The sequence below is a fragment of the Leucoraja erinacea genome, chromosome 20, assembly GCF_028641065.1.
Source record: "Leucoraja erinacea ecotype New England chromosome 20, Leri_hhj_1, whole genome shotgun sequence".
NCBI classification, from domain to species: domain Eukaryota; kingdom Metazoa; phylum Chordata; class Chondrichthyes; order Rajiformes; family Rajidae; genus Leucoraja; species Leucoraja erinaceus.
This window is the reverse complement of record NC_073396.1, coordinates 31,577,532-31,591,664: the sequence shown is the minus strand read 5'-3', so window position 1 is coordinate 31,591,664 and position 14,133 is coordinate 31,577,532. Positions and strand designations below refer to the sequence as shown.

Genomic DNA, 14,133 nt, shown 5'->3' with positions numbered 1-14,133 from the left:
AAATTGTGTACATTATAGCTTGAATTATATGTTTGTGGTTACTAGCAAAGAGGAAAACTGAGAAGGATGGAAAATTTCTGTGCAGATAATGATTGTAGCGGAAGCATTTAAAACCAGGAGACATAAATTATGATTTGGAGGGGATCTGAGGACAAATGTTTTACCCAGGGGATGCTTGGAATCTGAAATGCACCAGTTGATAGAGACTGGTACCCTCACAACATTTAAGGAGCAGCATAACTTGAATTGCCTTGGCTTAGACGGCTGCAGGCCAAGTGCCAGTAACTGGAATTAGTAAGGATAAGTAGCTGAAAGAAAGTCTGCATGGACATGGTAGACCAGAAGAATTCTGTTGCTGCTGTATGACTCCATGGCAAAAAAAACATATACTGATATACAAGGACATGTTTTGTTTTTACATTCAAATGTTTATTTTTTTCAGTTTGTCCCGTTTGTTTTTATTACAGTAATATTTAACCTTTTCTGTAGCATTCGTCCTGAGAATAACTTAATCACATGGATATCTAGTTCACAGAATCTGACTGATTCATTATTGTGCTCATTTTGGTGGCTCCAAAACGAGAAGTTGAAATGCAAGAGCAGCAGGTAAAAATAAAATAGATGGTTAAAGTGCCAGGAAATGTTTCCAATATTCAAGTACTGAAAATCATCAGGTTGCAATTTGTCTTGTCTTTTAGAATTCTAAAGGTCCTATGAAAATATTGTCATTGGAATATAACATTTAGAACTAATATTAAAGGTCTGAGAACAATCTATCATCAATGGACTAATATCCTGAATGTTCTAACCTTACTTAAATGTGTCAGTTAATGTCACTTTTACGTGTTGTGCTTAATTCATTTGATGGTTATAAAAGTCTTGGTGTAAACATTAAATACTTTTGACAAATTCATTTCTTACTACAAAATAAATTATTGCAACACCTGTAGTATCTAGATTACATTTTCTCAAATGCTTGGGTTATTAAATGTATACCATTTGTCTTTATGCAAAACCTGTAAAAAATATGGCTAACCAGAGAACTAATCATTGCCTTCATTCAGTTATTTGAAACCAATTTATTTTGGTTTACATTTTATTTGTGCAGCCAATCCACTGAAGGAGTGACTTGATCTGTGAACCAGGGGCCACAGTTTTAAGAATAAGGGCTAATCCATTTAGGGATTGGGGATGATCAGCCATGATCACATTGAATGGTGGTGCTGGCTCGAAGGGCCGAATGGCCTACTCCTGCACCTATTGTCCACGTCCCATTTATGGCATCAATGTCAACACTGATCTTCATGTGCAATACTGGGCCACTATTTTTGGTTGAGATAAACTAAAGGGCCTGTCCCACATAGGCATTTTTTTTCTGCGACTGTCACAGTCGTGGCAGGTCGCTGAAAAAGCAGCGACTTGTTTTCCCCCCCCCCCCCCCCCATGACAATGTCTACGACAATCTACCACCTGGTCGATGTCAAGCTAAGGCAAGCTACTGACAACCGGCGACCCATTAGGACGTCCACCTACGGCCACACCTACGACAACGTACGACCACACAGGGAACAACATACGTCCACCCGCAACAAGCAACGACCCTGTCAGCGACAACTGAAGACAATTCAGTCGCTGGTACCTGTCGCCGGTTGACATAGGCGGCAGTCGCCAAAGGAATTCACCGAAGTCAGCACCCGTCAACAACCAACGTCGCCTGGTGACAGCCTATGCCATCCTGGCGACAACCTATGACAGCACAGGACAAGACCAGCTGTGTCAAGCCCACAGTCGTCGAAAAGTTTTGAGCATTTCAAAATCAAGCGGCAAATCAGAAAAATGTTACGACTCTTTAGGCGACTTGAGGAGGCTACTCACGACCATACAGGCTTCACCCCGTGACCATGTGGCAACAGCCTAATCGCCTGTAGTCGCCAAAATAAATCGCCTAAGTGGGCCTGGAGCTTAAAGGGTTTCATTGCTCTCATTACTTCAAAGAGAAGTAAGGGAGAACCCGATTGTACTAGCTAATATTGAACAATCATCTTTACTAAACTGATTATCTGGCCTTCACTTTATCGTTTTAACTTCAAACCTGCCATATGTTTTGGATATAATAATAACTACACTTCAAAAGTACTTAGTGGCTATAAAGTGCGTTGGAATAGCCAGAAATGAATGTGAATCAAAATTGTTTCTTTAGGTATTGCTCTAATTTGACGTGGTATGAGATAGGGAATGTAAACATTTCATACCTTAAAGTAAAAAGGAATTCTCACAGGACACTTTCTTAAACTAAGAGACACCATAACAATATGTAACAGCTCCACATGCAATAACAATCAGATACTATAGAGAATAGAACAAAGCTTGTAAACCATTCCGACATTTCTTGCATTAAAATAACTGAATTGTTTCAGTACCAGAATAGAATAGTGGTTCAAGTTTTCTGTACTCAGACAATGTTTTTAAACTCTAGAGACTTCTATGTTCAGCTGGAGAACCCTTTTCAATAATGATGTCCAGTGTATAGGTGTGTGGTGGTTCAGCCCCAAATTACCATCCTGAGCACCACTCCACCCACAATGGAAAAGACAACTGGAATTATAGTGTGAAGATGGACACAAAGCTGGAGTGACTCAGCGGGTCAGACAGCATCGCTGGAGAAAAGGATTAGATACTGTTTTGGGTCGAACCCCTGTGCTGTTTTTCTCTTTTCATTTGTAGGTTGGGTTGGAAGCTCAGTTGTATTTATGTTTACACCTTGGCATGGCTTTTTCCAGTCATGTTCGCATACCAATTTTGGGCAGCTGTTTTTAGAAGATCATATGGTCTCGATCCAGTGTAGATTCAGGAAATGAACGGGGTAAGCATGCATCTTTTCCTAGAGTTCACAAGAGTTTACCCTAAAAATGTAGAAATGAAGACACAGCTGTCGATATTAAAAGTAGCATGCCACCAGTGATCTGGAAAATACAGTATCTGCAAAAGGAAGAACAAGTTTCCATCAATGTTGTGGTCTCAAATCAAAATATGGCATTTTAAGTATAGCAGGTGTTTGGCCAGTGCCGTTTTACACTCAACAATAAGGTCACCCTTTCAGATTTGAAATCTATTGCACCGGGCATAACTTAAGTTTTGAGATAACATTTTGTTGAAACAATCTTTTTCACTTTCACTTTCATTTCCCAAGCACTTCCTCTCACCCTGGGCAACCCTCTCGAGACCCCTATAGTCCTCTTCCAGGAATAAATTTTTAGTCGCCTTAGCAATCCGTTTGATTTTGGTCATGAGAGGAATAGATCCGGTAGATGCACAGTCTCTTGCCCAGAGTGGGTGAGTCGAGGACCAGAAATCATAGGTTCATGGTGAAGGAGAAAAGATTTAATAGGAAACTGAGGGGTAACTTTTTCACACACAAAAGGTGCTGGGTGTATGGAACAAGCTGCCAGAGGAGGTAGTTGAGGCAAGGACCATGCCAAACATTTAAGAAACATAAGTACATAGAGAGGACAGGTTTGGAGGGAAATGGACCAAATGCGGGCAGGTGGGACTAGTGTAGCTAGGACATGTGGCAGGTTGGGCCGAAGGGCCTGTTTCCACACTGTATCACTCTATGACCTTAAGAATTACTTTAAATTAGCACCCATTTTCACCTGGATTTATTATATTTTTCTCTCTCATCATAAAGACTGGTGATAAATTGAAGATTTTTTGTTCTGTTTAGTTATGTGTAGGAACAATTTATAAAATGTGCATTATTAACTTACTTCTCCTGGGTGTATGGTACACTCCAGTGGTTTGTCCTCCTCTGATAAATATGGATATGTGTCAAGTATCCATGACAGGGTGGTCTTGTTTGGGTGAAACTCTGGTGTTTTGTCTGGTGGATAAAGAAACCAGCGCTGGCCAAAGCAATAAAAAAAGATTAGAGCCAATATACTGGTCCAGAATACATTAATTTACACCCCACCCCCTCCCCTTTCAGTTGATTGGAATACTTAATTTTAAAATCCTTTTTTCCCCCTCATACAAATTGTTTAAGTATAAGCCTCGCTTCATAATCATCTGTTGGAAGACCGCAGATTACTTCAAAGGGTGTCCAAGAAAGACTGTGTTCATTTTTTAAAATCTGTGTCCCAGCCATCATCAGCTTGTACAAAATGTAGTAAGCCCTTGCTTTGTGCTCAAATTACTATTCATTTTTATTTCAAAATGGCTTTAAACATCAAGAAATTATGCATTTGAACACCAAGACTCTGTCTTCTGCTCGTTGTCTTTCCATTGATGATAACCACCCAATCATTTTTTTCTTTATAATGTATCCCCTCATACTCTTTAGTAATAAACTTTATCTGTCATAATGTTTTGATCATCTGGACTGTATAGTGCAGGGTGCAAATTCAACAGGAACTTTAAACAGGTAATTGTGTGTGTGTGTGTGTATATATTTTTAAGTGAAAAGTTGTGGAGTAGTGGGGAAATAATTTAATAGCTCAAATTTGGCATAATTTTATGTTTATTATTGTCACGTATACTGAGGTACAGTGTAAACCTATTTTTGCACGCTATTCAAAACGAGATACTATGCATAAATACAATAGCCAAACTTGAGTATAATACTAAGAGCAAAGGGGAAGAAAGTGTAGAATAGTTCACAACATTCACAAGTTATAGGAGTAGAATTAGGCCATTTGGCCCATTGTGTCCACTCCACCATTCAATCATAGCTGATCTCTGCCTTCTATTCCAATTTTCCTGCCTTCTTCCCATAACTCTTGACACTGGTTCTAATCAAGAATGTGTCCATTTCTGCCTTAAAAATATCCACTGTTTGGCCTCCAGAGCCCTCTGTGGCAATGAGGTCCACAGATTAACTACCCCCTGACTAAAGAAGTTTCACCTCACCTCCTTCTCAAAAGAGCGCCCTTTAATTTTGAGGATATGACCTCTGGTTCTAGATTCTCCCACTAGTGGAAACATCCTTTCCACCTCCACCCTCTCTATGCCCTTCATTATTCTGTAAGTTTCAATCAGGTCCCCCCTCAACTTTCTAAAAGCCAGCGAGTAGAGGCCCAGTGCTGTCAAACGCTCATCATATGCTAACCCACTCACTCCTGGAATCATCCTTGTAAACCTCCTCTGGACCCTCTCCAGAGCCAGCACATCCTTCCTCTGATATGGCACCCAAATTTGTTCACTGTACTCAAAATGCGGCCTGACCAGCGCCTTATAGAATCTCACCATTATATCTTTGATTTTGTATTCCAGTCCTCTTGAGAAAAATGCTAGCATTGAATTTGCCTGCATTGTAGTGCATCAGTTCCATAGACAATGTCCAATGTCCACAATGGGATAGAGGTGAATTGAACAATACTTAGCTTATGGAAGGACTGTTAAGAAACCTAATAACAGAGGGAAAGAAGCTGTTTCTCAGTCTGGTGTGTGCTTTCAAGCTTCTGTACATTCTGCTGGACGGGAGCAAGGATGAGGAGGTATGACCGGGCTTCATAACATGAAGGGCTGAATAATTTTACTTCAGATATTGTTTATAATTCTACACCTGATAAGTTAATTGAAATTCTCACCTTTCGTCCGTATACAACCTCGGAATATCCTGCTCCATGCCAGTGAAAAGGCACTCCTGTACTTGCTCCTTGAAAGACACAACCAACAGAAAACTTAAGATGGATCCCTCGCCTGTGTCTCCTTTGTACCGTGTTATGCTCTCGCTCGCCCTCTCACCAGATGGAATAAGGACAGTTCTTACCATTGACCCAACCAGCATCTGTATCTAATGCACCAATCTCTGACATTTCCAAAGCGATCTTGCTACCAATTGCATCTTCCCATCCCCACTCCTTTCTGCAGAGACCGCTCCCTCCGCATCTCCTTGCTTCACTGATCCCATCCTCCCGAACCACCCACTGCCCCGGATACTTTCCCCAGTAACTGCAGGAGATGTCCTCTAATTTCATCTGCTGCATCCGGTATTCCCAATGTGGCCTCCATTACATCAGGGAGACCCAGCATAGACTTGGCAGCCATTTTGTTGAACATTTTTATACTTGGTCCCCAAGGCCTGCTTGATCGCCTGGATGCTAGCCATTTTTTAAATTCTCCATTCCCATAATGATCTTCCTGTCCTGGGCTGCCTCCATTGTCAGAGTGAGGCTAGATGCAAACTAGAGAAATAAGATCTCATATTCTGCTTGGGCATGAATATTGAATTCCCTTAATTTTAAGTAACTAACTAAACCACCCCACCCCAATCTCTATGCCCCCGACTGGACTTGCACCCATTTCTCCCCTCCTTTCCCCTTCCACATACATTCCTCCATCTGACCCCAATTTGCAATTCTTCTATCCTTATCTCACCTTTTGGCTTTTGATTTTGTTTAGCCTTTATCAACCCATCTGCCTATCAAAACTCCCTTCATCTATATCCATCTATCACTGGCCAAGGTTTGTCCTTCCAGTTAGGCATCCTACTAAAGTTACCAAGTCTTTTTATTAAGATACTCCATGCCCTCTGAACGTTTTCAGACCTTGTTTACACAGCAATTGTGTGTGCACACTTATGCTCATCTGTTCTGATCACCAATGCTTGTTTACACTTGCAGAAATGCAACGTTACACGTCACCTATAAATGACCATTCAGCAACAGATGTGAATGCTTCATAATCAGCTATGGACATACCAGCTATCCCAAAGCTGTAAGCTCCTTTGGTCCCAGGGAGTTGGTATGGAGGCTGGATGTATGTTTTGAAGAGAGAGCCCCACTCTGTAAAATTGTTATCTCCAAAAAAGTACAGTGTATCTGTTCCAACAAAACAAAAACACAAGTATAATTATGGATAAAGACAAGGGAGGCCCACAAGTTAAAATTCTGAATTATGACAAGGCGAAGTTGGCAGGCAAAGGGTCGTCCGGAAAGTGAATTGCTTTTTAAAATGAGGCCATGTTTGGAGTATAGTGTTCTGTTTCGATCACCTAGCTGTAGGATCGTGTTACGCTGGAAAGAGTGCAACATAACAACATTTAAAAGACATTTGGACATGAATAGGAAAGGTTTAGAGGGATATGGGTTAAATGTAGACAGGTGGGACTAGCATAGATGAGGCAATGGACAAGTTGCACCCAAGAGCCTGTTTCCGTGTTGCAAGACTATGATTCTGAGGTCACTGAGCACATTACAGTCTTACTGCAACCATCTAGTTAACTGCCTTACGGTAAAGGGCCTGTCCCACGACCATGCGGCAAGCGCGACCTAACATGGTCGCTTCAGCCGTACGGCCTCTCGGGGCCGATCCCACTTCGATCGCCAGATCCGTATGGAGTTGTGCGGAGCTGGTCCCGACATCGAGCGGGGCTCCGAAAAACTGACGCTGTCCAAAAATTAAGCGCGGCAATGGCCTACCGGCCTGCAGCCGCATTGAGGCCGTACGCAGTGCCTCGACGGGCATGTGCAGCGTCTTGACGCCGTATGTCATGCGCAAACTTCCCGCGGACTTAGCTCGAACTTCACGTCAACTCGTACGGGATCACTCGACCTCTGCGCGGCCCCTGCTTCCGGTTCGGTCGCGCTTGCCGCATGCAGTCGCATGCTCGTGGGACAGGCCCTGTACGGGGATCACTCGACCTCCGCGCGGCCCCCGCTTCCGGTTTGGTCGCGCTTGCCGCATGCAGTCAAATGCTCGTGGGACAGGCCCTTAAGGGAATGTACAGAAACGATAGTTAACAAAACCCAGCATTACTAAGTGATGCTCTGCGATGGAGACTGGTGCCTAATGTTCACCAGCTGAGGTAGCTCCCCACATCAAGGTGGAAAATCACAAGGGACTCTCAGCTTTGGCTGTTCTCATTTTGAATCTTCATCAATGATAAATGAAATTGAACAAGGGTTAAAAGCAATAAAGAAGCACGAGAAACAATACATTTTTGTCAATTTTCATCTTATAAAATAGTTCACTTTAAAAGTGGAGTTTGAGTTGACTTGTTACAATAACAAATGTAAATGCTGTTTACTATTGATTCACTCAGTGCCCTGTGTTTAAACATATTTGGAACTGTTGACTGCATTAAGTTCAACAGTTGACTAGCGTGCACTAATCCTGTTTGAACAGAAGGCTTCAATTGTTTTCATCCAATGTTTTCTTTGTTGCTTGGACATACTTTGCACAAATGGTTTGGTTTAGAATCAACATATTTTTAGCCAGATTAAAAACAACTTACCATTACCCAAAGACTTCAAAGATTGAGGCTTCATCATGTACTCAACATATTCTTTAAAAGGAACATCAACTGAGAGGAAGGAAGAGAATAGATTCACGATAGAAATACAACAGCAAAGAAAGAATAGTTACAGTGGCAACCACAATGCTAGCATTTATTTCAAGACTAGAATACAAAAATAGGGCTGTATTGCTGAGGCTCTATACGCCGCTGGTTAGGCCGCATTTGGAATATTGTGAGCAATTTTGGGCCCCGTATCTGAGGAAAGATTTGTTGTCTTTGGAGAGGGTCTAGAGGAAGTTTACAAGAATGACACCAGGAATGAGTGGGTTAACATATGATGAGTGTTTGATGGCACTGGGCCTGCACTCGCTGGTGAATTTAAAAGATGATGAGGGGGAATGGGGGGGGGGACTCATTGAAACTTACTGAATAGTGACCGGCATAGACAGAGTAGATGTGTAGAGGATGTTTCCACTAGTGGGAGAGTCTAGGACTAGAGGTCATAGACTCAGTATTAAAGGATGTTCCTTTTGGAAGGAGATGATTAGGAATTTCTTTAGTCAGAGGGTGGTGAATCTGTGGAATTCTTTGCCACAGAAGGCTGTGAAGGCTAAATCAGTGAATGTTGTTAAGGCAGAGATAGATAGATAGATTCATGATTAGTATAGGGTCAGGGGTTATGGGGAGAAGGCAAGAGAATGGGATTTGGAGGGTATGCATGATTGAATGGCGGAGTAGACTTGATGGGCCAATTGGCCTAATTCGGGTCCTATGACTTATGACCTTATGAGTTGACAGTCCATTGCTTCACCCACATACACCTTGCCCACCGACTTAGTTATGAGTCATTTCTGCACTGTGTTCCTTGTGCGTAAACAGAATGAAAGTTGTAGAAATAAATCATATTCATCAAATAAGATGAGTAGATAGGGCGGGGGCCAGTAGAGGTCACACGGTGTTCCTTTGCTTGTTTATATTAATATGACCTGCTGTATTTATAATACCCAATGGACTACCTTTCCAATATAGGGTAGAATAAACATGAAAATGCTGTGAAATGGAAAAGTAATAGGAAATATAATTCAACAGAATGTTTCTTTTACAGAGTACAACATTTGGGATTCTAGTGAATGGGGAAAAATATGTTTTTTATTGAGGCATGGCAGATCAGTACACTGCTGGCATGCATCCTGGACAATTACAGGTGCAGGAATTAAGAGTTGTTGACATGTGAGTATTTCACAAGGCGACCATCCCACAGTTGCAGACGTCCAGGCAGAGCAAACTGCCAGCCAGACAAAATAGAGCAAGCAGGTAGTTCAGGGGCTCCTGTGGGCATTCTGCTCTCTAACCAGTACCTGGGTTTGGATTCTGCTGCAGAAGAGGGCTCCCTGGGGAGTGTAGCCGCTGTCAAGACTATGGCATCACTCGGCAGAGCAAGAGTGAAAAGGTCAACGGAGCAAATACAAACACAGCTCTATAGCTGAAGAAACGGACAGTTTTTGTGATCACTAGATCGATTCCAGGATGGTATGTTGCCTCCCCAATGTCTGGGTAGCTGATATCACCAAGCAGCTGCAGTGCATTCTAAAGAGTAGAAGGTAAACCACCAGAATCCATGGTGTGTATTGGTACCAGCAACGTATTTAGATACAGGGATGAGGTGATGATGGATTTTAAGGAGATAGGAAAGTGATTAAGAGTTCAAAGATAACAATTTAGAAGTTATTCCCAGTGCCTGAAATAAGAAGATGGTGAAGATAAATGCAATGATGAGGGGAGTACACAGGAGATGGTTTTAGATGTTTGAGGCATTGGGGTTAATTGTGGGAAAGGTGGGATCTGTGTAGATCGGATGGGAAGCACCCGGCAAAGGCCCAGATTAATTTCTTATGGAGATGGGAAGCCAAATTCAGAGTCGAAAGGGAGAGAGGCAGTACTGGAAATGGAGGACAAAAATTTAGTAACAGTTTGGAAGTCAAAGAGGTTGGAAAATAGCCGAAAAAAAAGTGTCAGGCTCAGCTTGATGCAATGACATTAGTGAACAAGACGGGTGAACTGAAGGTATGATATATTTGCTATTAATAAAACAAATGTATAGGATTGGCAGTGAGATAAAGAGGTTTACAGATGATACAAACATTGATTGTGCTATTGAGAAGGAGGAGGACGTCTGTGGTCTGTTAGAAGACACAAATGGTTTGATCAGCTGGACAGAAAAGTACTGCCTACTGTGGTCATCATAATACAGTAATATATGATATGACCAGTGAGAAGCTAGAGGAGGTCACAACAACATTGCAACGACTAGAACAATTTGGATATGAGGAAAGAATGGCTCAGATAAGGTGTTTTCTATGGAATGGAAGATGTTTGTAAAGTTAATTGGGGTGTATAAATCTATAATGGGCTTAGATAAAGTAAATAGGAAGGATGTACTTTTGCAAGCAGAATAGTCAAACATTAGGCGTGTACATTTAAAGTACATGTCAGAAGGGTGAGAGAGAAGATAAATAACTTTTTCATCCAGTGTGTGGTACGATTTGGAACAATGAAGGCATAGAAAGCTTCATCAGATTTGAAAAGTACCTGCATGTTCATTTGTCAAGCCATATCCGACAGAGTATTGGTAAAAGGGTGAAGTGAGGCAGGGGAGAGTTGGAGGGTGGGAATAGACTAGAGATAGCGTTTTTCCCCATCGGCATAAAATGGCTTCCATCTGTTGCAAATTATCCATACAGCATGGATCAATCGATGTTCAAAGGTTTATAGTGCGGCAGCTCATTTGGTTTAATGGTGTGAGCTAAAAAAAGACTTTGCCTCATCCCATGTTCTTATTCCCAGCTTAGAGGTTTATAAATTACAACTTATCAGGTACCATATAATAATTCACATTTAATTTATAGTGGTTACTTAATTAACCTGTAACTGGCACACATGTTATGGAATCCCAGTAGCCCTGTGTGTTATAGTGGCGGGCAGAGATAGAATAAATCCATGAAGACAGCAGACAATTTGCACTAGCAGTGATGTTTTGTACTTGGAAAGGTTTCCAATAAGTTGACAGAACACTTGTTAATAGGGGTCTTATAATACTGGCTGTGCCTGTGAAAATGTCAGGGCCTCCTGCCAATCAATATGTTTCCAATCATCCAGAGGTCTGGCTGTATACTGTGAACAGCTCGGTTGTATTGGGAACTGAAGAATGCAATTGACAGGGAAGGGGAGAAGTAGAAAAAACACTTAATATGGACACTCTATGAATAGTCTGACCAAAGAGAGAACATTTATAGATCAGTAAACTATGATCGGTATTGACGTTAAGTCATTGTGTGGATGTATACAATTTATCCCCAAGCAGAAGGAGCTCAACTCAAAATTTACTGTTAGTATTAAGGTCAAAGTAAAAGGTCATGTATTTTAATATTCTTCTGGAAGAAAAAGTAAGGAATGAGAGTATACACAAAAGGCTGAAAGATGCAAATGAACAGGATTAAAATCACATAATTACTCTGCAAAAATGAAGGAAAATAGTCATATAAATTAGCAATATTTTAATTTTATAAAGAGATCATTGCATTTTTCAAAGGAAATTTAGATTAATAAGAGGCAGAGCAAAAAGCAGTACTATAGGATTGGACTATAGGATTACAGCAGGGAGGATATTTTTAGACACAATATGATCATCTTTCCAGATGTTAAAGAAAATGGGAGACAAAAACAAATTGAATCAATTCACCAGAAAAGGCCGAAGGTTAGAATTTTATTTGCCCTATTAGACAGTAGGGGATGTGGTTACTAAAAGTATAAGTACCTTTATGATAGGAGTACGTGTTTGCTGTGCTCAGTCTCACCAACCGATTTCCAAACTCCTGCAGAAGTCTTTGCTTCGAGCAGAGAGCCCTGAATTGCTACAAAATAGAATCGCACAAAATGCTTAGCCAGAGTTTTGCATTCAGAAAGGTTGTGTCAATTCACTTTATCCATGTGCTGTGTGTATCATTAAAGGCTGCTGTTGGTTTAGTAATGCCATTCCTAAATTTGCAGCATCACATGACATGTGGAACAATAGATTGGTTTGGGAAGGAATAATGGGCCTTTTTTTAAGTGAACACTGATTGTATCGTGAATCATGTGACTGCTGTTTGAGGTTAAAAATTGTACATGGGATGAAATTATAGCCCTGATAACGGATATGTCCTGATGTGCACAATCAGATGACAATAGTATATGCAATTACATGTGCTTTGTTAGCAGAGCAAGAGTTGGCAGATGGGTGGTATGTTAACCTGCTTCTCATTTGCACCTTTAATGAACTCTAGCAAAGTGTGTAATTTTCTTGAAGACAAGAAATAAATAATAATCATCACTGCTTTAGAGATCAGCTTCACGGGACTTTGTAGATGATATAAAGAAAGGCCTCTGTAGATTTCAGGTTTGGGAGGACATTCAAGAACCCAATAGATATCTCAGCCAAAGTTTGACCTGAAAACAACAGCAGAGAGTGCAAAATAGACACAGGATGATGGAGTAACTCAGTGGGTCAGACAGCATCTCTGGAGAACACAGATAGACAACCTTTCGGGTTGGGACCCTTTTTCAGAGAGAGCAGAATGACTTGCCATTGATTTCATTGGCAAGGACCCTGTGCGGCACATTGAATGGTTACAATGTTCACATACAGAACTATGATTGTACTTAGAAAATAATTTGTAGTATATGAAGTATTGTTTTAAAAATTTCAGAGTTCTTAGATCCACCCAGTACAATTGCAATTTCTCAGTTCCAGGAAGGGAGAAAAAGTGAGGTAAAATGGTTTAGTTGTGGTTCAAAAATAGCCAACATTGGAAGCAACTAACAGGTCAATGGGGGCAGAAACCGTTTTAGGTCAGACCCTTCATCAAAACTGGTAGTCAGCCCATTAGTGAATTTTAAATCACCAATTTAGCTGACAAGGTAATATATATAATTATTTAATACACTACATCAACATATGGTGACCACACTGATATGAAACCATATGGGTTATATATCATTTAAGCAAGGAGCACAATTTTTCTATTTCGATTTTTTAATTTCTAAGAAACTGATAAACTGAGAGTATCACCATCATAAGAGAGAAAAATGTAGCTTGACTGCTTTTGGTTTAAAAAAATTGTAAGAACAGTATTCAAAGAAGAGATAACAATTTGTTTATGAGGGTATTTCCTATCATAAACTAGGCTCAGTGCCAGCAGCAGTAGGTTGGGCCTCAGGTCAGTACTGCATCGAATTCTGGGCAGCACACTTCAGGAATTATGTTAAATCCTTTGAGAAGGACTGGAATTTAATTTCTAAACAATGGGACTGGTAAAGGTGGGTTTTCTCCCTACAACTTGGCGAGGTTTGCTAAGTGTCAATATCATGAATAGTTCCGATGGAGTACATAAAGAATATCTGTAAGCAGTGGGAAGTGGATCCGTAATGTGAGGGCAAAGATTTAAGGCAAATAGTAAATAAAATCTCTGGAAGAAATAAAACCCTTCCTCAACTCGATCACTAATTGTCCATGAACACACAAGGATATGTAAAACATGAAATGTAATAGAATAGTTCAAATTGCAGCCAAATTGCTTCTTACTTAGCCTTGTTGGGTCAGAAAATAGCACATTGACAGATTCTTACCTCATTCTGGGTGAGTCCTCGAATAATCACTGGCTTTGTATATGCGTACCTGAGAGACAATGACATTTTGCATTTTTACTTGTTTTGCTTTAGAATGGGATCATATAAACATTTTGCCTTCTTTAGCTGCTATGTGTAAGATGGAATGGATATCTGAAGGTTAAATCTATACTCATTAATTTACATTGCTGCTGCTCACTGAACTTGTTCTTGCACTTAGGATTTACTGATCA

General features: G+C 40.7%; 1 protein-coding gene across 1 annotated transcript in view; it reads right to left on the bottom strand.

Annotated features, from left to right (window-relative positions):
* Nucleotides 1-433: 433 nt before the first annotated feature.
* Nucleotides 434-14,133, bottom strand: part of jmjd8 (jumonji domain containing 8) — a 32,981-nt gene continuing 19,281 nt past the window's right edge. The window contains exons 3-9 of the mRNA XM_055651796.1: nt 13,901-13,949; nt 12,051-12,147; nt 8,234-8,302; nt 6,699-6,818; nt 5,586-5,653; nt 3,768-3,902; nt 434-2,979 (exon numbers count right to left, since the gene is read on the bottom strand). Of these exons, the coding sequence (XP_055507771.1) occupies nt 2,899-2,979; nt 3,768-3,902; nt 5,586-5,653; nt 6,699-6,818; nt 8,234-8,302; nt 12,051-12,147; nt 13,901-13,949 (619 nt within the window). The 3' untranslated portion in view covers nt 434-2,898. The remainder of the gene's footprint in view (nt 2,980-3,767; nt 3,903-5,585; nt 5,654-6,698; nt 6,819-8,233; nt 8,303-12,050; nt 12,148-13,900; nt 13,950-14,133) is intronic.